This window comes from Thalassophryne amazonica, chromosome 7 (assembly GCF_902500255.1).
Source record: "Thalassophryne amazonica chromosome 7, fThaAma1.1, whole genome shotgun sequence".
Lineage (NCBI taxonomy): Eukaryota > Metazoa > Chordata > Actinopteri > Batrachoidiformes > Batrachoididae > Thalassophryne > Thalassophryne amazonica.
The window spans coordinates 50,307,408-50,332,103 of NC_047109.1; the positions used below are offsets into that span (position 1 = coordinate 50,307,408).

Consider the following 24,696-nt stretch of genomic DNA (forward strand, 5'->3'; position numbering starts at 1 on the left):
TCAGCATTGATGGTGCCATCACATATGTGTAAGTTGCCTGTGCCATGGGCACTAACACACCCCCATACCATCACAGATGCTGGATTTTGAAATTTGTGCTGGTAACAATCTGGATGGTCTTTTTGATTTCCAATAACAATTTGAAATGTGGACTCATCAGACCACAGCACACTTTTCCACTTTGCATCTGTCCATTTCAAGTGAGCTTGGGCCCAGAGAAGGCGGCGGCGCTTCTGGATGTTGTTGATGTATGGCTTTCGCTTTGCATGGTAGAGTTTTAACTTGCACTTGTAGATGTAGCGGCGAACTGTGTTAACTGACAATGGTTTTCTGAAGTGTTCCTGAGCCCACGTGGCAAGATCCTTTACACGATGATGTCGATTTTTAATGCAGTGCCACCTGAGGGATCGAAGGTCACAGGCATTCAGTGTTAGTTTTCAGCCTTGCCGCTTACGTGTAGAAAGTTCTCCAGATTCTCTGAATCTTCTGATTATATTATGGACTGTAGATGATGGAATCCCTAAATTCCTTGCAATTGAATGTTGAGAAACATTGTTCTTAAACTGTTGGACTATTTTTTTCATGCAGTTGTTCACATATTGCTGATCCTCACCCCATCTTTGCTTTGCTTTGCTGAGACTTTTGGGGATGCTCCTTTTATACCCAATCATGGCACTCATAATTAGTGTCCTCAGCTCCCAAATGCTTATTGAGTGTTGTTAGAAGGAAAGGTGATGTAACACAGTGGTAAACATACCACTGTCCCAGCTTTTTTGAAACATGTTGCAGGCATTGATTTCAAAATTAGCAAATATTTGCACAAAAAACAATAATGTTTATCAGTTTGAACATTAAATATCTTGTCTTTGTGGTGTATTCAATTGAATATAGGTTGAAGAGGATTTGCAAATCATTGTATTCTGTTTTTATTTACATTTTATAGAACGTCCCAACTACATTGGAATTGGGGTTGTACTACATATTGACCTGACTTTGCTGTGGCACCGAGGACTCCATGCTAGGTTAGCATCACTGCTAGCCACGTAGCATAAATAAAAATTAATTCTGTGTCCTGTGTCATTTTCCCTGGGCAACAAATGAAAGCCTTTGAGGAACAGTTCTGAAATCTCCATAAGTTTTGATCAAACTGGAACCAGTTTCTGCAAAGGAGATATGAGCGGGTGGATCCATGTTGTCGACTGCACATGGCTAGCAGGTTTGCTTGGCATGTCACCTGATGTAGATTCATTTGATGCTCTGAAACAACAGCAACTGGCAGGGAGTTGTGAAATACAAACTTATTCCTGTGACATTTATTCAACTCATACCAATGACCTCAATCCGTGTAGGTTAAAACAATCAAAAGCTGCATTAAGTTCAACCAATGGGGTTAAATATCACTACATTAACATCAATTAATTAAAAACTAAATAAAGTTTTGTTCAAAACTATGGACCTGGAGGTGATAAACTAGTGGTTACGCGCTGTGCTTCAAACCAGAGGATCCTCAGTTGAGAACCCACCCAAACCAGTAAATCACTAAGGACTCTTGGGCAAAGTCCTTAATGCCCTATTTGCTCCCGATGGCAGCACCCTGACATTGGTGTATGAATGTGTTTGTGTGAATGGGTGAATGCGAGACATACACTCAACAAAAATATAAACGCAACACTTTTAGTTTTGCTCCCATTTTGTATGAGATGAACTCAAAGATCTAAAACTTTTTCTACATACACAATATCACCATTTCCCTCAAATATTGTTCACAAACCAGTCTAAATCTGTGATAGTGAGCACTTCACCTTTGCTGAGATAATCCATCCCACCTCACAGGTGTACCATATCAAGATGCTGATTAGACACCATGATTAGTGCACAGGTGTGCCTTAGACTGTCCACAATAAAAGGCCACTCTGAAAGGTGCAGTTTTGTTTTATTGGGGGGGGGATACCAGTCAGTATCTGGTGTGACCACCATTTGCCTCATGCAGTGCAACACATCTCCTTCGCATAGAGTCGATCAGGTTGTCAATTGTGGTCTGTGAAATGTTGGTCCACTCCTCTTCAATGGCTGTGCAAAGTTGCTGGATATTGGCAGGAACTGGTACACACTGTCATATACGCTGGTCCAGAGCATCCCAAACATGCTCAATGGGTGACATATCTGGTGAGTATGCCGGCCATGCAAGAACTGGGACATTTTCAGCTTCCAAGAATTGTGTACAGATCCTTGCAACATGGGGCCGTGCATTATCCTGCTGCAACATGAGGTGATGTTCTTGGATGTATGGCACAACAATGGGCCTCAGGATCTCGTCACGGTATCTTTGTGCATTCAAAATGCCATCAATAAAATGCACCTGTGTTTTTCGTCCATAACAGACGCCTGCCCATACCATAACCCCACCGCCACCATGGGCCACTCGATCCACAACATTGACATCAGAAAACCGCTCACCCACACGACGCCACACACGCTGTTTGCCATCTGCCCTGGACAGTGTGAACCGGGATTCATCCGTGAAGAGAACACCTCTCCAACGTGCCAAACGCCAGTGAATGTGAGTATTTGCCCACTCAAGTCGGTTACGACGACGAACTGGAGTCAGGTCGAGACCCCGATGAGGACGACAAGCATGCAGATGAGCTTCTCTGAGACGGTTTCTGACAGTTTGTGCAGAAATTCTTTGGTTATGCAAACCGATTGTTTCAGCAGCTGTCCGAGTGGCTGGTCTCAGACGATCTTGGAGGTGAACATGCTGGACGTGGAGGTCCTGGGCTGGTGTGGTTACACGTGGTCTGCGGTTGTGAGGCTGGTTGGATGTACTGCCAAATTCTCTGAAACGCCTTTGGAGGCGGCTTATGGTAGAGAAATGAACATTTAATACATGAGCAACAGCTCTGGTTGACATTCCTGCTGTCAGCATGCCAATTGCACGCTCCCTCAAATCCTGCGACATCTGTGGCATTGTGCTGTGTGATAAAACTGCACCTTTCAGAGTGGCCTTTTATTGTGGGCAGTCTAAGGCACACCTGTGCACTAATCATGGTGTCTAATCAGCATCTTGATATGGCACACCTGTGAGGTGGGATGGATTATCTCAGCAAAGGCGAAGTGCTCACTATCACAGATTTAGACTGGTTTGTGAACAATATTTGAGGGAAATGGTGATATTGTGTATGTGGAAAAAGTTTTAGATCTTTGAGTTCATCTCATACAAAATGGGAGCAAAACCAAAAGTGTTGCGTTTATATTTTTGTTGAGTGTAATTGTAAAGTGCTTTGAGCTTCTGATACAGATGGAAAAGCGCTATATAAATGCAGCCCATTCATCCTTTTACTCTAAAAACATTGAAAAAGTGGTTTTGCAGCAGCTTGTGGATTACTTTACTGAGCATGACCTCTTTGAGCTGCTACAGTCTGCATGTAGAATGCACCACCCAGTGGAAACAGCACTTACTAAAGTGGTAAATGACATTCTGCTTGGACATTCAGCACTTTGACATAGGGAAATTGTGATGGTTTGATGAAAAGCTGAACAACATCAAGTTTTGTAGAGAAGAAGATAAGAAGATAATAATAATCAAGAAGAAGTCTTCTTGATTATTCTTCTCTACAAGAGTCAAGACAGAAGTCAGACCACCAGAGCAAGAATTTTAGCTGAGGAAGCTTCTGCGATTTGAAGCGAAACGTCCTCATGTCAAGCAACCCAGTCCAGTCGAAGATTCAAGCTTCTCTAGTATGGAAACCACCTGGACAACTGAGAGCCTACACAGAAACATCCAGTTTTAAATTTTTTTTTCCAATTTGTTGACTTAATTTGTTTTTTTAATGTAGTCAGCATGTCTAATTTTAAATAACAATGACTTCTTTCTGTGAGAGGTCATTAAATGCAATACAGCAACTGCACCTCAGCGCCATCATTCAATCAATCAATATATTGTAAGGCAAGGCCATACATCATTATTGTATGGCCTTGCCTTACAATATAAAGCGCCTTGGGGCAACTGTTTGTTGTGATTTGGCGCTATATAAAAAAAAAATTGATTGATTGATTGATACAATAATTATGAAAAACCCCAACGGTCAAAACGACCCCCTATGAGCAAGCACTTGGCCACAGTGGGAAGGAAAAACTCCCTTTTAACAGGAAGAAACCTCCAGCAGAACCAGGCTCAGGGAGGGGCAGTCTTCTGCTGAGACTGGTTGGGGCTGAGGGAAAGAACCAGGAAAAAGACATGCCGAGAAGGGGGGCAGAGATCGATCACTAATGATTAAATGCAGAGTGATGCATACGGAGCAAAAAGAGAAAGAAACAGTGCATCATGGGAACCCCCCACAGTCTACGTCTAAAGCAACATAACCAAGGGATGGTCCAGGGTCACCCGATCCAGCCCTAACTATAAGCCTTAGCGAAAAGGAAGGTTTTAAGCCTAATCTTAAAAGTAGAGAGGGTATCTGTCTCCCTGATCTGAATTGGGAGCTGGTTCCACAGGAGAGGAGCCTGAAAGCTGAAGGCTCTGCCTCCCATTCTACTCTTACAAACCCTAGGAACCACAAGTAAGCCCGCAGTCTGAGAGCGAAGCGCTCTAATGGGGTAATATGGTACTACGAGGTCCCTAAGATAAGATGGGACCTGATTATTCAAAACCTTATAAGTAAGAAGAAGAATTTTAAATTCTATTCTAGAATTAACAGGAAGCCAATGAAGAGAGGCCAACACGGGTGAGATATGCTCTCTCCTGCTAGTCCCCGTCAGTACTCTAGCTGCAGCATTCTGAACCAACTGAAGGCTTTTTAGGGAACTTTTAGGACAACCTGATAATAATGAATTACAATAGTCCAGCCTAGAGGAAATAAATGCATGAATTAGTTTTTCAGCATCACTCTGAGACAAGACCTTTCTGATTTTAGAGATATTGCGTAAATGCAAAAAGGCAGTCCTACATATTTGTTTAATATGCGCTTTGAATGACATATCCTGATCAAAAATGACTCCAAGATTTCTCACAGTATTACTAGAGATCAGGGAAATGCCATCCAGAGTAACGATCTGGTTAGACACCATGCTTCTAAGATTTGTGGGGCCAAGTACAATAACTTCAGTTTTATCTGAGTTTAAAAGCAGGAAATTAGAGGTCATCCATGTCTTTATGTCTGTAAGACAATCCTGCAGTTTAGCTAATTGGTGTGTATCCTCTGGCTTCATGGATAGATAAAGCTGGGTATCATCTGCGTAACAATGAAAATTTAAGCAATACCGTCTAATAATACTGCCTAAGGGAAGCATGTATAAAGTGAATTAAATTGGTCCTAGCACAGACCCTTGTGGAACTCCATAATTAACTTTAGTCTGTGAAGAAGATTCCCCATTTACATGAACAAACTGTAATCTATTAGACAAATATGATTCAAACCACCGCAGCGCAGTGCCTTTAATACCTATGGCATGCTCTAATCTCTGTAATAAAATTTTATGGTCAACAGTATCAAAAGCAGCACTGAGGTCCAACAGAACAAGCACAGAGATAAGTCCACTGTCCGAAGCCATAAGAAGATCATTTGTAACCTTCACTAATGCTGTTTCTGTACTATGATGAATTCTAAAACCTGACTGAAACTCTTCAAATAGACCATTCCTCTGCAGGTGATCAGTTAGCTGTTTTACAACTACCCTCTCAAGAATCTTTGAGAGAAAAGGAAGGTTGGAGATTGGCCTATAATTAGCTAAGATAGCTGGGTCAAGTGATGGCTTTTTAAGTAATGGTTTAATTACTGCCACCTTAAAGGCCTAATATAGTCACATGTAATGACCTCATGTTTCAACTAGAAGGAAATAATTTATTTTCCTTTTTGCTTTACTGAGGCAACATATGAAGGTGTGCAGTGTATGATGGGATTAAATGTAAAAAAAAAAAAACTGGCTTATAAGCATCTCTGTAAGGAAGGGGTTACACGGGGAGATGATGGTCTAGTGGTTACACGTTGGACTTCAGACCAGAGGATCCTCGCTTCAAAACCCAGCCAGACTGGAAACTCGCTAAGAACCCGTGGGCAATGTCCTTAATTCCCTAGTTGCTCCTGGTGTGTAGTGAGTGCCTTGCATGGCAACACCCTGACATGAGCTCGCCTGTGTGAATGGGTGAATATGAGGCATAATTATGAAGTGCTTAGAGCTTGTGATGGAAAAGCACTATATAAAAGCAGTCCATTTTCCATTTTGTATTTGAGGATGATGGCTCAGGTGGCAGACCAGGTTGTTGTGAATCAAGAAATCCTTGAGCACCTCTGTTTGTGAATGTGTCCTTCAGAAAGACATCAAATCAAAAAGTACTTACCAACCACAACACACAACAAGAAAAGTCAGCAGTGTCAGGCTGCAAAGACCCAATCTATTAAAAGTGAAGTGGCCTCTGTGTGAGCGTGTACAACTTTGATCATGGAGAAACTGGGGAGAGCTGACATTTGGCGTTTGGTATGCTAATGTATTTTGGGTCAAGGATGAATGTTGTGGGAATGGAAAGTTGATAGGACTAATATTTTTTGGAGAAATTAGGTATATTAGGTAACAACAGTGAACAATGGACATTGATATCACCATTAATCAGTCCCTGGTAACAAGAGAAACTCTGAATAAAGGAAATATTTCAACCTTGCCAGTTGTAAAACATAACATAAACGAAATGTGCCATATAATAAATAAAATAATTCACAAAACCTTCTCATTTTAATTTCATGCACTTTCAATTAAAATCAGTATAGAAACTTTGCATAATTTGTTACCACCCTTGAAAAATGTCAGCAACCTATTTTCTGAACACTACCCAATCTAGAACCTGTGGATCCCCACGGGCAATGTGTTAGATTTCTTATAAAATGCAGATGAAAGAAAGAAAAAAGAAAGAAAGGGCCAAGAGATTGCAGGTTTTCTTTGGAGCCACTGACTCCAGGAGGTGATTTCAATGATTAACATCACTTTGAGCAGATGGGATGAGTTCATCAGTGAATTCACCTGCTGGCTGCATAGAAAACCTGCACCCTCTTGGCCCTCTCCAGAATGTCTTTGGACACCACTGGCCTACACCAAGCTTGGTCTTCACATCAACCGAAGAAGACACAGATTCAGTTTCATCCTTCACTCAGCATGGTCAATCCAAAGCTTCCTGTTGTAAAACTGCACAGTGAGGTCCTGGAGAATGTGACCCATATTTTATACCTGGGCAGTTATGTATCATCAAACACAGACATTGATGACAAGATCCAGCAATGACTCAAGTGCGCATGAACTGCCTATGGCTGGCATCACACAAATGTTTTCAACAATAGGTGCCCTTGACAGGATGAAAATCCTCATATATGCGGTATTGTATCACTTCCTGTTCCGGAGCACAGCGGTGTTTTTCTGTATCTGTTAGCTGTTTAATCTGTGCAGTTAGATTGATCTAGTTATCTAGATTACGATTTGTTTCCCAGTGTAATCTTTACGTGCCTTAACTAAAGCACTCCTTCTGCTGAATCACCTCTAAATTATTTACACATTATTCACTTTGCGTGTTTTTAGGAATCCGCTAGCTTAGCATAGCTACTAGCTCTTAGCCGATTTAGCATGGCGGCTTCTCCTGTCTCTCCCGCACTTTTCTGCTCTGGGTGTGAAATGTTTAGTTATTCCTCGGCCTCCTTTAGCAGTAACGGTACTTGTAATAAGTGTAGCTTTTTCGTAGCTTTGGAGGCCAGGCTGGGCGAATTGGAGACTCGGCTCCGCACCGTGGAAAATTCTACAGCTAGCCAGGCCCCTGTAGTCGGTGCGGACCAAGGTAGCTTAGCCGCCGTTAGTTCCCCCCTGGCAGATCCCGAGCAGCCGGGAAAGCAGGCTGACTGGGTGACTGTGAGGAGGAAGCGTAGTCCTAAACAGAAGCCCCGTGTACACCGCCAACCCGTTCACATCTCTAACCGTTTTTCCCCACTCGACGACACACCCGCCGAGGATCAAACTCTGGTTATTGGCGACTCTGTTTTGAGAAATGTGAAGTTAGCGACACCAGCAACCATAGTCAATTGTCTTCCGGGGGCCAGAGCAGGCGACATTGAAGGAAATTTGAAACTGCTGGCTAAGGCTAAGCGTAAATTTGGTAAGATTGTAATTCACGTCGGCAGTAATGACACCCGGTTACGCCAATCGGAGGTCACTAAAATTAACATTAAATCGGTGTGTAACTTTGCAAAAACAATGTCGGACTCTGTAGTTTTCTCTGGGCCCCTCCCCAATCAGACCGGGAGTGACATGTTTAGCCACATGTTCTCCTTGAATTGCTGGCTGTCTGAGTGGTGTCCAAAAAATGAGGTGGGCTTCATAGATAATTGGCAAAGCTTCTGGGGAAAACCTGGTCTTGTTAGGAGAGACGGCATCCATCCCACTTTCGATGGAGCAGCTCTCATTTCTAGAAATCTGGCCAATTTTCTTAAATCCTCCAAACCGTGACTATCCAGGGTTGGGACCAGGAAGCAGAGTTGTAGTCTTACACACCTCTCTGCAGCTTCTCTCCCCCTGCCATCCCCTCATTACCCCATCCCCGTAGAGACGGTGCCTGCTCCCAGACTACCAATAACCAGCAAAAATCTATTTAAGCATAAAAATTCAAAAAGAAAAAATAATATAGCACCTTCAACTGCACCACAGACTAAAACAGTTAAATGTGGTCTATTAAACATTAGGTCTCTCTCTTCTAAGTCCCTGTTGGTAAATGATATAATAATTGATCAACATATTGATTTATTCTGCCTAACAGAAACCTGGTTACAGCAGGATGAATATGTTAGTTTAAATGAGTCAACACCCCCGAGTCACACTAACTGTCAGAATGCTCGTAGCACGGGCCGGGGCGGAGGATTAGCAGCAATCTTCCATTCCAGCTTATTAATTAATCAAAAACCCAGACAGAGCTTTAATTAATTTGAAAGCTTGTCTCTTAGTCTTGTCCATCCAAATTGGAAGTCCCAAAAACCAGTTTTATTTGTTATTATCTATCGTCCACCTGGTCGTTACTGTGAGTTTCTCTGTGAATTTTCAGACCTTTTGTCTGACTTAGTGCTTAGCTCAGATAAGATAATTATAGTGGGCGATTTTAACATCCACACAGATGCTGAGAATGACAGCCTCAACACTGCATTTAATCTATTATTAGACTCTATTGGCTTTGCTCAAAAAGTAAATGAGTCCACCCACCACTTTAATCATATCTTAGATCTTGTTCTGACTTATGGTATGGAAATAGAAGACTTAACAGTATTCCCTGAAAACTCCCTTCTGTCTGATCATTTCTTAATAACATTTACATTTACTCTGATGGACTACCCAGCAGTGGGGAATAAGTTTCATTACACTAGAAGTCTTTCAGAAAGCGCTGTAACTAGGTTTAAGGATATGATTCCTTCTTTATGTTCTCTAAAGCCATATACCAACACAGTGCAGAGTAGCTACCTAAACTCTGTAAGGGAGATAGAGTATCTCGTCAATAGTTTTACATCCTCATTGAAGACAACTTTGGATGCTGTAGCTCCTCTGAAAAAGAGAGCTTTAAATCAGAAGTGTCTGACTCCGTGGTATAACTCACAAACTCGTAGCTTAAAGCAGATAACCCGTAAGTTGGAGAGGAAATGGCGTCTCACTAATTTAGATGATCTTCACTTAGCTTGGAAAAAGAGTCTGTTGCTCTATAAAAAAGCCCTCCGTAAAGCTAGGACATCTTTCTACTCATCACTAATTGAAGAAAATAAGAACAACCCCAGGTTTCTTTTCAGCACTGTAGCCAGGCTGACAAAGAGTCAGAGCTCTATTGAGCTGAGTATTCCATTAACTTTAACTAGTAATGACTTCATGACTTTCTTTGCTAACAAAATTTTAACTATTAGAGAAAAAATTACTCATAACCATCCCAAAGACGTATCGTTATCTTTGGCTGCTTTCAGTGATGCCGGTATTTGGTTAGACTCTTTCTCTCCGATTGTTCTGTCTGAGTTATTTTCATTAGTTACTTCATCCAAACCATCAACATGTTTATTAGACCCCATTCCTACCAGGCTGCTCAAGGAAGCCCTACCATTATTTAATGCTTCGATCTTAAATATGATCAATCTATCTTTGTTAGTTGGCTATGTACCACAGGCTTTTAAGGTGGCAGTAATTAAACCATTACTTAAAAAGCCATCACTTGACCCAGCTATCTTAGCTAATTATAGGCCAATCTCCAACCTTACTTTTCTCTCAAAAATTCTTGAAAGGGTAGTTGTAAAACAGCTAACTGATCATCTGCAGAGGAATGGTCTATTTGAAGAGTTTCAGTCAGGTTTTAGAATTCATCATAGTACAGAAACAGCATTAGTGAAGGTTACAAATGATCTTCTTATGGCCTCGGACAGTGGACTCATCTCTGTGCTTGTTCTGTTAGACCTCAGTGCTGCTTTTGATACTGTTGACCATAAAATTTTATTACAGAGATTAGAGCATGCCATAGGTATTAAAGGCACTGCGCTGCGGTGGTTTGAATCATATTTGTCTAATAGATTACAATTTGTTCATGTAAATGGGGAATCTTCTTCACAGACTAAAGTTAATTATGGAGTTCCACAAGGTTCTGTGCTAGGACCAATTTTATTCACTTTATACATGCTTCCCTTAGGCAGTATTATTAGACGGTATTGCTTAAATTTTCATTGTTACGCAGATGATACCCAGCTTTATCTATCCATGAAGCCAGAGGACACACACCAATTAGCTAAACTGCAGGATTGTCTTACAGACATAAAGACATGGATGACCTCTAATTTCCTGCTTTTAAACTCAGATAAAACTGAAGTTATTGTACTTGGCCCCACAAATCTTAGAAACATGGTGTCTAACCAGATCCTTACTCTGAATGGCATTACCCTGACCTCTAGTAATACTGTGAGAAATCTTGGAGTCATTTTTGATCAGGATATGTCATTCAAAGCGCATATTAAACAAATATGTAGGACTGCTTTTTTGCATTTACGCAATATCTCTAAAATCAGAAAGGTCTTGTCTCAGAGTGATGCTGAAAAACTAATTCATGCATTTATTTCGTCTAGGCTGGACTATTGCAATTCATTATTATCAGGTTGTCCTAAAAGTTCCCTAAAAAGCCTTCAGTTAATTCAAAATGCTGCAGCTAGAGTACTGACGGGGACTAGAAGGAGAGAGCATATCTCACCCATATTGGCCTCTCTTCATTGGCTTCCTGTTAATTCTAGAATAGAATTTAAAATTCTTCTTCTTACTTATAAGGTTTTGAATAATCAGGTCCCATCTTATCTTAGGGACCTCGTAGTACCATATCACCCCAATAGAGCGCTTCGCTCTCAGACTGCAGGCTTACTTGTAGTTCCTAGGGTTTGTAAGAGTAGAATGGGAGGCAGAGCCTTCAGCTTTCAGGCTGCTCTCCTGTGGAACCAGCTCCCAATTCAGATCAGGGAGACAGACACCCTCTCTACTTTTAAGATTAGGCTTAAAACTTTCCTTTTTGCTAAAGCTTATAGTTAGGGCTGGATCAGGTGACCCTGAACCATCCCTTAGTTATGCTGCTATAGACGTAGACTGCTGGGGGGTTCCCATGATGCACTGTTTCTTTCTCTTTTTGCTCTGTATGCACCACTCTGCATTTAATCATTAGTGATCGATCTCTGCTCCCCTCCACAGCATGTCTTTTTCCTGGTTCTCTCCCTCAGCCCCAACCAGTCCCAGCAGAAGACTGCCCCTCCCTGAGCCTGGTTCTGCTGGAGGTTTCTTCCTGTTAAAAGGGAGTTTTTCCTTCCCACTGTAGCCAAGTGCTTGCTCACAGGGGGTCGTTTTGACCGTTGGGGTTTTACATAATTATTGTATGGCCTTGCCTTACAATATAAAGCGCCTTGGGGCAACTGTTTGTTGTGATTTGGCGCTATATAAAAAAATTGATTGATTGATTGATATACAAATCTGTCATCATGCCAAACCCGCTCTACATATCTGAGACCTGGACCACCTACCACCGTCACTTGAAGACCCTCAACAGATTCCATGAATGTTGCTTGAGGACAGGGGTAGGCACAGATAACCAACAAATTAAGTTCAATAACAGATAATCAGATAACTGAAAAGTTGTATTTAATAAAGATAAAACGACAAACCACTCAAAAATGTATCAGAAGTTACAGATAACCAATAACAATAACCAATAATAAATTCCAGTATTGTCTCTGGTACACTTGCAACTACTAACAAGCTGATTTTGAGTTTTAACACCACGATAGCTTCTGGTAGTATCAAAAGCGGCAACAGACCCAAAGAATGAAACAACACTTCTGTCTTTGAACATCTTGCCCCCTGCTGGAAGCTCCTGTTTACTACATGGCTTCCAGCACAGAAGTAAGCTGAGAGGAGCCACGAAGCCCAACTCTCTATTCAATCACAACGCTGCCGTCAGGTGGAGGTCTTGGAAAATAAAGCAATGCTGAGTCATGGTTTGGTGTATAAATAAAATGAATACTGATAGAATAACTCCATTAATTTTTGTAACAAACACAGACAGATCTCAAAGGATTCTGGGTAAAATGTGCCTCCGCTAACACTGATTTGGTTGAGTCATTCATTATGTAAACCAACACGTTAATGTGAGGTGTGTCGTGTGTTGGTGTTTACAGATAAATGTGTTTTGTAAAATATTCCATTTTTTTATTTGTAAAAACAGGTATTTTCAAAAAAAAAAAAAAAAAAGCCAAGTTGTAATTAGATACCCGTCTGATATAACCGGTGTCATAAATAAATCTACTGGTGCCAGACATTCAGGACTTAAACTGGGTTTACACTGTGCGAGTTTTGTCCCCTTTTCAGATGATTTTTCATTCATGCAAGAATTTTTTGAATCGCACTGAGTTTCAGGTTAATCCCGCGTCCTGCATCATTTAGTATACATGGAGTAACGAGCTGCGTTTAACATGTCACGACCACCTCCTGATCGCCAATCGTATGGTCAGATGAAAATCAAACCTGTTTGATTTTCCAACCTCTCGCACTGTGCTTGTGCAAACACCACAGACCTGTCTTGTAATTTTTTTTTTAAACTTTGATGTCTCCCATCGAGAGTTTTTATAAAAAATAAGAAATGTAAATTAAATTTGAATCAAAAAGCTTCTGTTTACGTTTTGCTTCTGGAAACACGAGTCCAACATGTGGTTTTTGAACGTACAATGTGTGTGAGAACATACTTCGGGCATTCTGAACTTTTACACAGTGCGGTTCTGTGGTACAGTTTGAGCTGGAACTGAGTACAGTGATTGAAAATATCAGCCCAGCTTCAGTTTGAATACTGTCATGAACACTACTGGCCAGTAGATGGCAGTAGAGACTGTAAAAACGTGCCAAAACAAAATTCCAGATAATCTGTGTCTGCTACATTTAAGATGCGTGGAAATACACTATAAAGACAAGATATTTAGTGTTCAAACTGATAGACTTTTTTTTTTGTTTTGTGCAAATATTTGCTCATTTTGAAATGGATGGCTGCAACATGTTTCAAAAAAGCTGGGACGGGGCAACAAAATCCTAGGAAAGTTGATGAATGCTCAAAGAACACCTAATTGGAAACAGGTGAGTGTCATGATTGGGTATGAAAGGAGCATCCCCAAAAGGCTCAGCCATTCACAAGGAAAGATGGGGCAAGGATCACCACTTTGTGAATAACTGCGTGGAAAAAAGTCCAACAGTTTCAGAACAATGGCAAGGCCGAAAACCAACACTGAATCCCGTGACCTTCGATCCCTCAGACGGCACTGCATTAAAAACAGACATCATTGTGTAAAGGATCTTACCGTGTGGGCTCAAGAACACTTCAGAAAACCATTGTCAGTTAACACAGTTCGTTGCTACATCGACAAGTGGCAGTTAATACTCTACCATGCAAGGCAAAAGCTATACATCAACAACATCCAGAAATGCCACTGCCTTCTCTGGGCCTGAGCTCATTTGAAATGGACAGACGCAAAGTGGAAAAGTGTGCTGTGGTCTGATGAGTCCACATTTTAAATTTTTTTGGGAAATCATGGATGTCGTGTCCTCCGGACAAAAGAGGAAAGAGACCATCCAAATTGTTACCAGCGCAAAGTTTAAAAGCCAGCATCTGTGATGGTATGGGGTGTGTAAGTTGCCCATGCCATGGGCAACTTACACATCTGTGATGACACATCTGTGATGGCACCATCAATGCTGAAAGGTACATCCAGGTTTGGAGCAAAACATGCTGCCATTCGAGCAACATCTTTTTCAGGGACGTCCCTGCTTATTTCAGCAAGACAATGCCAAGCCACATTCTGCACATGTTACAACAGCGTGGCTTTGTAGTAAAAGAGTGCGGGTATTAGACTGGCTTGCCTGCACTCCAGACCTGTCGCCCATTGAAAATGTGTGATGCATTATGAAGCGCAAAATACAACAATGGAGATCCCGGACTGTTGAACAACTGAAGTCGTACGTCAAGCAAGAATGGGAACAAATTCCACCTGCAAAGCTTCAAAACGCTTCTTGAGTGTTGTTAGAAGGAAAGGTGATGTAACACAGTGGTAAACATACCACTGTCCCAGCTTTTTTGAAACGTGTTGCAGGCATCGATTTCAAAATGAGCAAATATTTGCACAAAAAACAATAAAGTTTATCTGTTTGAACATTAAATCTCTTGTCTTTGTGGTGTATTCAATTGAATATAGGTTGAAGAGGATTTACAAGTCATTGTTTTCTGTTTGGGCAGCACTGTGGCTTGGTTAGCACTGTTGCCTCACAACGAGAAGGTTGTGGGTTCAATTCTCGTCTGTGGCCTTTCTGTGTGGAGTTTGCATGTTCTGACCGTGTTTGCGTGGGTTTCCTTTCCTTTTCCTTTGGGTGCTCCGGTTCCCTCCCACATCCAAAGCCATGTGGGTTAGGTGGATTGGAATCTTTAAATTGTCCGTAGGTGTGCATGTGGGTGTGACTGTGTTCGTTTGTCTGTTTGTGGCCCTGTGACAGACTGGCGTCCTGTCCTGGGTGTGTGCTCTATGACTGCTGGGATAGTCTCCAGCCCCCCGCGACCCTTAATTGGACTAAGCGATTGAAGCTGAGTGTGTGTGTGTGTATTCTTGTTTTTATTTACATTTTACACAACGTCTCAACTTCAGTGGAATTGGGATTATATATGACCGAGAACAGGTGGTTGCTTGCCACCTGCAGTTCACAGGAGACATGAAAGAGCCCTGAGACCTTTGTCTCCATTGAACTGATGTTGCACCTCGTCGTGTTAACACCTCCTGCCATACATGGGACATGAAAAGGCATTAACATGTATAATGCAGGAGTTCTGTCTGCAGACATTAATTTGCATAGGATACAGCTTTGTGTGGCAGGCAGGAAAAAACACAGTGAAAGCATATATGACTTTGTGCTTGGTGACTGAAAGCTTCTTATGTTGAATCTATGTGCCAAAAGGTGGAGCGTGGTCACTACAATATGCATGACTTTTTTCCCCACCCACAGGGTGCATCAGTCCCTGGCAGTCAGCCGAGACCTGCAAACCCATCAGATTCTCGATTGCTATAACATGACAGAATGACTTTAGCACAGGTACTGCATCAAAATTGAACAAAACCTTGGTGATTCCCAAATGAAAATCATTTGCAAGATTTAGCTAGCTTTTGATGATGATGCCATGAGTATAACGTAAATAAAAGAGCAAAAAAAAAAAAAAAAAAACTGCTTTAAAAAGAGAGCAAAGCACGTTCCAGTAGGCCATCCACAAGCTAAAATGAGCAAGTGATTGACAGAATACAAACTATTTTCATGGATGACTGTTGTGTCATCATCCAGGAACTTGCAGACAAGATGGGGATAAGCACAGGTTTGATACAGTAGTCCATTTTGACGGAGGATTTAAGCATGTACAGAGTATCAGTGAAATTTGTGCCAAAGCTGCTAATGGCGGGGCAGAAGCAGCTGCATCTCGAAGTCTTGCAAGACATGCTGGAATGCACAAATGGCAACCCCGATTTCCTGAACATCGTCATCATTGATGATAAGACATGGTTAATACGGGTACGACCTGGAAACCGAATTTCAGTCATGTAATGGAAACATCCAACATCACCGAGGCCAAGGAAAGTACAGCAGGTACGCAGCTATGTCAAAGTCATGCCAACATGCCAACCATTTTCTTTGACCCCCGTAGGGTGTAAGTAAGTGAGTAAGTAAGTAAATTTTATTTATATAGCACCTTTCATAGACAAGAGCCACAAGGTGCTTCACAACATAAAAGCAGAGTACACCACACAAAACATCAGACAATGGCTGAGACATAAAAACATAAAACATAACATAGGATCACAGAGCAGCCTAAAAGCTAAGCAAACACTTGGGTAAAAAAGAAAGTCTTAAGTTGGCTTTTAAAAGTATCGACAGAGTCCAGTGAGCGCAGAGAGAGCGGGAGACCATTCCAAAGCCTGGGAGCAACAGCCTGGAAGGATCGCTCTCCTCTGGTTGCAAAATGGGTGCGAGGAACCATCAACAGATTTTGGTCCACAGACCTCAAAGCCCTGGCAGGGGCATAAGGCTGGATGAGGTCACAGATATAGGGAGGCGCCTGGCCATGTAGAGCTCTAAAAGTTAAAACCAAAATTTTAAAATTGATCCTGAAGGACACTGGCAGCCAATGAAGTTCCTTTAAAATTGGGGAAATATGAGTCCTTCTGTTAGCTTGTGTCAGAATTCTTGCTGCAGAGTTCTGTACCAACTGCAGTCGACGCAACTCCTTCTTGTTTAGACATGAAAACAAACTGTTACAATAGTCTAAACGTGTTGACACAAAAGCATGAATAATAAGCTCTAAATCATTTCAAGACACCATTTTCCTGAGCTTAGAGATATTTCTTAATTGAAAGAAGCAATTCCTCGTCAGCTGTTTACAATGCTGTACCAACGACATGTCTTTGTCAAAAATGACACCCAGGTTTCGAAGACATGATTTAGCAGAGTGGCCCAGGTCTCCCAAGTACTGCTGAATACCTGGAATATGGGCATCAGGGGCAATAACCAATGTCTCTGTTTTGTCTGCGTTAAGCTGAAGAAAGCTATTCGTTAGCCATTGTTTAATTTCCGCCAAACAATGGAGGAGGGAATCAAGCCTCTTAATCTCAGATGGCTTAAAGGAGCAGTAAAGCTGGATGTCATCCGCAAATAACTGGTAAGAGACATCAGTAAATCTTTGAATGATCCTACCTAAAGGGATCAAGTACAATAAAAAGAAAATGGGGCCCAATACAGAACCCTGAGGGACTCCACATAACAGGTCCGCAGACTCTGACCTTATCTGGTTAGCAAAAACGCTAAAGCTGCGCCCAGACAGATATGAAAAAACCACCGAAGAACTGACCCCGACAGTCCAACATGATCCCTCAGTCTATTCAGCAGGACCTGGTGGTCAACAGTATCAAAGGCAGAGGACAAATCCAAAAGAACCAACACGGTGGATTTCCCAGCATCAGCAGACATCATAATGTCGCTGGACACTTTCAAAAGAGCCGTTTCCGTAGAGTGTTGTCTACGAAAACCAGACTGAAACCTGTCATGAATGTTATTCTGATCCAGGAAGAGTGTCAGTTGGTCTGAAACCACCCTCTCAAGGATCTTAGACAGGAATGGGAGCTTAGAAATAGGTCTAAAACTACTTAGCTCCATTTGATTTAAACCTGTTTTTTTCAGTAGAGGCAACACTATGGCATGCTTAAAAGCACTGGGAAACACACCGGTGGACAAAGAAAGATTTACCATTCTAGTAATGCATGGACCAATTACCTCAAATACTTTAATAAAGAGCCTGTAGGGAAGGATGTCCAATGAGCAAGAGGAAGGTTTCATCTTGCTCACCAATGCCAAAATATCAGCAAGTGTCACAGCCCTAAATGAAGACCAAATGCTGGGAGCAGGCTCAATAACAATAGAAGTACCACACAGGGAGGGTGGAATTTTATCCTTAATCAACTTGATTTTGTCAGTGAAAAAACTCAAAAAAGCATTGCTGTCAGCCTCAGAAAACACAGGAGTAACTGAAGCAGCAGGACATACAAGAGAGTTGATTGTATCAAACAACACTCTGGGATTCTTCTTATTCACAGACACCAGCTGACGTATGTAGACAGAACGGGCACTCTCAGCCATTTTGTTATATGATAGAACCAGCTCCCTGAGATGAAGCCTGTGAACCTCAAGTTTAGAGGATTTCCACAGGCGTTCAGTCCTTCGACACAGTCTCTTAAGACTTAAGAGCTCTTCATTAATCCAAGGGCACTCATTTTTCTGTAAAGTCACGTATTTGACAGGAGCCAACTGATCAAGAATAGTATCACAGTGTTGGTTAAAACACTGGATAAAATTGTCCATATCAAGAAAATCAGTGAACAAACAAGGATTAAACATAGAAGAAAATCTTTCTGCAGTTTCAGCAGTGATGATACGCCTCCGAGACTTAACTTCTAAGGGCTTCTGATCAGAGCTGGAATGCAGGTCAAATGAAACAAGACTATGGTCGCTCAAGTGGACATCTTTTATAGACATATTTAAAATGTCTAGGCCAAGTGTAAAAACTAAATCTAAAATGTGACCCTTTTAGTGAGTGGGCTCAGAAACATGTTGCACAAAATTAAAAGCTTCAGTCAACGATAAAAGCTCCATAGCAGAGCAAGATAACTTGTCATCAACATGAAGGTTAAAATCTCCAAGAATTAAAACAGATTCCAACGTTATAATAGAGGATAAAAAGTCACTAAAATCCTTAAGAAAGGCAGTAGCAGGGCCTGGGGGGCGGTAAACCAACACACAGAAAAATGGGTTTGAGAAACCCACCTTGACCAACTGTGATTCAAAGGAGGGAAAATCCTGTGACTGTACCCCTTTACACACACAATCCTCTTTATAAACGATGGAAAGGCCCCCACCATGGCGACAGGGCGGGGCTTCCCAAGGACACAGAACCCAGCAGGGCAGAGCTCATTTAAATGAAGAAATTCCTCTTCTCTCTGCCAAGTCTCCGAAAGGCACATTAAGTCCAACATTTCCGTTGATATAAGATCATTCAGGGAAAATGATTTATTGGCGATTGAACGCATGTTCAATAAACCAAGGCGCAAGGTGGACGACGTCACGTAGGCGCTGTCTGAGGCTCGCAATGGGATAGGACAAAGACAGTGGTCACGTGGACTCCAGCTGATCCGTGCAGGTGGAGGCGTAAACACGGAAGTGCACAGTAGCGATGGAACTACGCCACCAGGATACCAGCGCTGAGAAAAGTCTAGAACACCCGTACCTAACCGAACAGGTGTCGATGCAGATGTGCCATCGCACACATCAAAGAGAGGAATGTGGTAGAGGAAGCGAGCCCGTCCTCGGCCACTGGTGCTGGCGCCCAAAGGCGCCGCTGCACGCCTTCTCTTCACCTGGACACCAGCCCGCGAGCCTCTTCTCCTCTTATCCAAAAAGCCTTTTTTCCTCAGTCTCCTGCGGATCTTACACGGCGCCCTCAGCAGCAGCGGATAATCAGGTGAGTCGGAGCCGATAGTTAGGGGCGGAGGAAACGCCTGGTTGAACCTGTCTCGTGAAGCAAATAGGCTCTCCATTGTCTCCTTGATATGAAACAAAGAGTCCCAATCGTAAGTCCGTAAAGCCAAGACACCTCCATCTGCTAGTCGGGCTGCTAAAATAACAAATGTTGTAAAAGTGGCCATTAATAACCAACAGGAGCCGAGCGACGGCCACGCCAGTCACAGGCGCCATCTTGGAAAATGCTCCAAACACTAGGGTGGGGCTTCATCACCTGAGAGCCACAATATTAATAAAGAGTATTATCGGGAGGATAGATTGGATACATTTGGAATGCACTTCATATTTACATAATCAATTACTTTTTGAAATCGTTAGCTATGGCATGTTTTGAACCTTATTTGCCACTTCAGTAATATGCAATTTCCACCACTTAATTGTGCAATTATTTTCATACCTGTGACATACTGAACTCTGTGTTTATAGAAAAAAAAATTGTGTTTCAGATGTATTGAAGTGAAACATGCATTTTTGCTGCAGCAAACTACTTTCATGGAAACTCAGAAGGTCATTCTTGGCCAGTTTTCTCCTCATGAACTTGAATCAGTTTGACATAGATTACTAATTTGTTTATTTGTTAATGTAATGTGTGTTATTGCTGCTGTTAGTGGCTTCATTACATAAAATGGAGCTAAATGTTTGGTTGAATGGAGTTGAAGGGACCAATGCCCGTTGTATTTATTGAATTTTTTCAAATTATAATCAACCACAAATGCTCATACAACATGATAAGTATGATTTAAAGATAAACAAATCGTAACTGCTTCCCATGATATCAAACCTGAGACAGCTAATAAACAGCACCACTCTGCCTCTGGATTAAAAAAAATAAATTATTTAAAAAAAATCATAATTACATCATGGATGTGGTGTTTATTTTTAATGAAGGCATCTTAAAGTACAATGTATACACACAGAACAGGGCAAACAGCAGTACAAATCTCATGCGCAGGCTGTACTACAGATAAATGAATCTCTACATGCAGGTGCATTGAACATTTTAAACTTTTGGCTCTTTGCTGCTGACCTTGTACAATGAGGTAGACGTGGGCAATACGGGGCTTGTTGTTTGCCTGGAACGTGCAGGTGTAGGGCCCCTCATCTGTTACTTGTACTTTGTTGATGAGGATTGAGAAATCACTGGTGTTACTGTTGGCCAGCATCACACGCTTGTCCAGCGACCACTTATCTGTTCCCGTGAAGAGGATGTTGGAGCGGTTGAGCCAGGCTTTGTGAGTCACCTCCTCATCTATTTGACATCTGTGGGAGGACAGAAAGAGAGCAACAGGTGACAGGCCTGTTTAAACAAACTGGATATTGATAAGGGCGATAATGATGTTGTCAATGCTGAGAAACATTTTCATCAGCTGGACAAATATTACTCTCATATTTTCCATTATTTGGGTTTATACAGTAGGTGGAGGTGGGGCAGGTGTGGATTCACCCAGGGGGTGAATTCACTAGGGGGCCTGAATGACAGGGGGCACAACATCTTTGCCCAGAAAACCACATTATTGAGAAACACACATGCACTCACGCATGCACGCAAACCCCAAAATAACAAAATAATTACTTTCACTCACAATTGTAACATGCCCTAACAATTTTTAACAGAACACATGCAGTGTTTCCATTGATTGATGGAATGTGATTGCTGGGGTTTGTAGTCTCTTGATAACTCTTAATCCAATAGTCATGGCAGTGGATTGGTAAGTCCTGCTGAGTACTGCCATGTTGATGTTTTTTCAAGTTTGATATTGATGTAGTCATCTCTTAACATGTTTGTTTAACAAGCTCTCATCTCTTGTTGTGCCCACATGTACCGTACCATTTATTTTAGAATGTCAGGCGACTCTTTCTGTACATCTTGTCACCTATATTTGCAGAAAAAGTGTTTCCATTCGTTTTGTGAAATATGGTGTTTTCCTGAAACACCATATTCATGCAAGCATAAAAATCTTTTTGTGATATTTGATTATGATTTTTCAAAATATATTAAATTAAGTGTATTTACAATTCAGTACTTTAAATTGCATAATTTGGAGACTAGTGGAAACCCATCTATTGCCTCATTGCATGCCAGGAACTGAAGCACATCAAGATGCTTCAATAATTACGTTTTTTTAAAGCAAAACTTTGAAATAATGTAGAATGTTTTGGAGCCATACTTGACAAAAATGTTTCATTAAATATGACATTTTAACAGATTAATAAATACATATATAATAAAATAATAACAAGCACCTTAAAGTGGTAGGAATTGATGTTTGAAATGTACTTCAGCGTACTTTCTGTTACAATAATGAGGCTTTGAGAGCACACAAAAAAGTAGAACCCAGGGGCACATGGCCACGTCAATCTGCTCCTCAGTTGGTGTATAATGAAGAAAACTGATTTATGTTTCATTTCTATTGCACAACTGGATCAAAATTAATCTACAAAAGACAGCAGAGAACTCCACTGGTGGCTCTGGAGGTTTGATTCTTGGTGGGAATATTATAGGTGGGTTATAATTATTTACTGATGGGTGATATAACTATTAGTAAATGTTCAACTAGGCAGCACGGTGGCTTAGTGGTTAGCACTGTTGCCTCACAGCGAGAAGGTCGTGGGTTCAATTCCCGTGGCCTTTCTGTGTGGAGTTTGCATGTTCTCCCCGTGTTTGCGTGGGTTTCCTCCTACATCCAAAGACATGTGGGTTAGGTGGATTGGAATCTTTAAAAAAAATTGTCCGTAGGTGTGTGTGTGGGTGTGCCTGTGTTTGTCTATTTGTGGCCCTGCGACAGACTGACATCCTGTCCTGGGTGTACCCCGCCTCACGCTCTATGACTGCTGGGATAGGCTCTAGCCCCCCGCAACCCTTAATTGGACTAAGCGGTAGAAGATGAATGAATGAATGTTCAACTATGAATTTCAAAGTAAATTTAAAGTGCCTACTATATATTGTTTATTCACACATAGATAATAGATAGAATTAACAATATCAATCGTTATTTAACGATTCTGATTGGACTCATTCAACTTTGGAAAAAATTATGCAAAAATTTTTAAATAAAACTGTGCAACAATAAAACTGCACAGAGAAGACAATAGCACCACATTCACTTGTCAAAGGATTACATTGGCTTTTAAAACAGTCAAGTTCACGAACAATGGAATGTTGTATTTGAATTCACTTCCATAAAATTTTCAGTTTTCCTATATATTAGTCCTCTCGAGCAACACGAATGGCATGCGAGTGTGTTGTGCTCCCCCCAAGCAACACGAATGGCGTGCGAGTGTGTCGTGGAGAGAGTGGAGAGGGGAAAGCTGTGAGCCAATTCATGTGAGCACTTTGCTGCTCCGGACAGGGGGACCTCCCGTGTGGCTGGCCACTTTCACCTACGTGTGGCTGGTTGACGTGTTCATAATGTGGGCACATGGATGTCTCACGTCCTTGTGGGTCAAAGCTGCTCTACTCAAGTGGCCTGCAACAGCCATGAACTTCACTGGCCTGACCGCCGCTCGCTGCATCCGCGAGGGAGGGAAAGAGGGATGTTTTTATTTCTTCTTATTCATGTCATTTCATTAATTCCTTTTTTACTTCCATGGGCATGGTTCATGAACAAAAAGGAACAGGAGGACAATGATTCTTGTATTCTCTGCTCTTTGTAACAGGAATGAAATATTTTAACACACAAAAAGAAATCCATTTGTTTCTTCAATTCCAACACAGAGGCTGTCCCAGCGTCAAGTCATCAAGCATTAATTAATCACCATTACCAGTAAGTAAGTAAGTAAGTAAGTAAGCTTTATTTATAAAGCACCTTTCACAGACCAGGGTCACAAAGCGCTGCACATGGCATACAAAAATAATCTAAAAATAACATACGAAAACAATAAAATACAATATTAGGCTAAAAAACTAACTTAAAGAAATGCGTCTTTAGTTGCCTTCTAAAAGTATCTATACAATCCAGAGAATGAAGGGCACAGGGAAGCTCATTCCAGAGGCTAGGCGGTACCGCTTTAAAAGATCTGTCCCCGCAAGTTTTAAAACGGGTCCGAGGAACCATCAACAGGTTCTGATTGGATGACCTGAGGCTCCTGGAGGAAGCCTTATGCTATGAAGGAAGGACAGTAACATGACTGTCTTACATTTCAGTGGTGCATTCATTCTTCTTATAATGTTCTATAGTCTCTCATTATTTTGTCCATATCCATTTTCTTTGATTCATAAATATTTGCACATTTAATTGCTTCCACTGCTGTGAGAGTGTGATGTGGTATCACACCTCTCACTGTGGTCGCACTGTGATCATGCACCTGCACACGATCGTGCAGGAAACCGCCGCTGTGAGATCTGCCCACATTCTCAGTGGATGTACGCCATCCGTACATGGTTGTCCAACCATCTGTCCCTCCCAAGTGCAGCTGGCATTTTTCAGGTTTCACCCATTCGGCCTGTTTTGCTCACATTCGTGTTATGTGCAGGGGCTTTAATATACATCAATTCCTGCATTACAGGTGTGCTACCATTCCTTCTCACAGCATTTAAAAGACATTTTGGCTTTGAGAATACCAAGGAATGAAATGTCATTATGTAGCAAGTTGAGGACCCCCTTTGGATCATCATGTGATGCCCTTGTGATGTCCACCCTTTGTCAATGTGACTGCTTTTAAATGTTTTATGGTGTGTGATGATATATATATATATATATATATATATATATATATATATATATATATATATATTAGGGCTGAGCAAGTTAATGTGTTATTATCAAGTTAGCACATTAATTAATTAACGTCAACTATTTTTTTTATCGCACATTAACACAGTTGTTGCTGACAGAGTCTGTTGCTCACAGGCTTTTATTTTGCAAGTCTTTCTCTGACTACTGCCGCACTCACAGGAACCGGTGTGACGAGTCCCTGACACCGGAAAAGAAAAGAAATGGCAGATAAACTAACCAACATGGAGAAAGGCATGGAACTTTTACATGGCCATTTTCATTTTAAAGTGCTTCCAGACGGCGTAGTCAACAGAACCAAAGT

The 24,696-nt window shown here is 41.5% G+C and overlaps 1 protein-coding gene across 1 annotated transcript in view; it reads right to left on the reverse strand.

Annotated features, from left to right (window-relative positions):
• The window catches only part of iglon5 (IgLON family member 5), a 556,035-nt gene that overhangs the window by 40,446 nt on the left and 490,893 nt on the right, over window positions 1–24,696 (reverse strand). Inside the window, exon 3 of the mRNA XM_034174134.1 lies at window positions 20,687–20,919. Coding sequence (XP_034030025.1) covers window positions 20,687–20,919 — 233 coding nt within the window. The remainder of the gene's footprint in view (window positions 1–20,686; window positions 20,920–24,696) is intronic.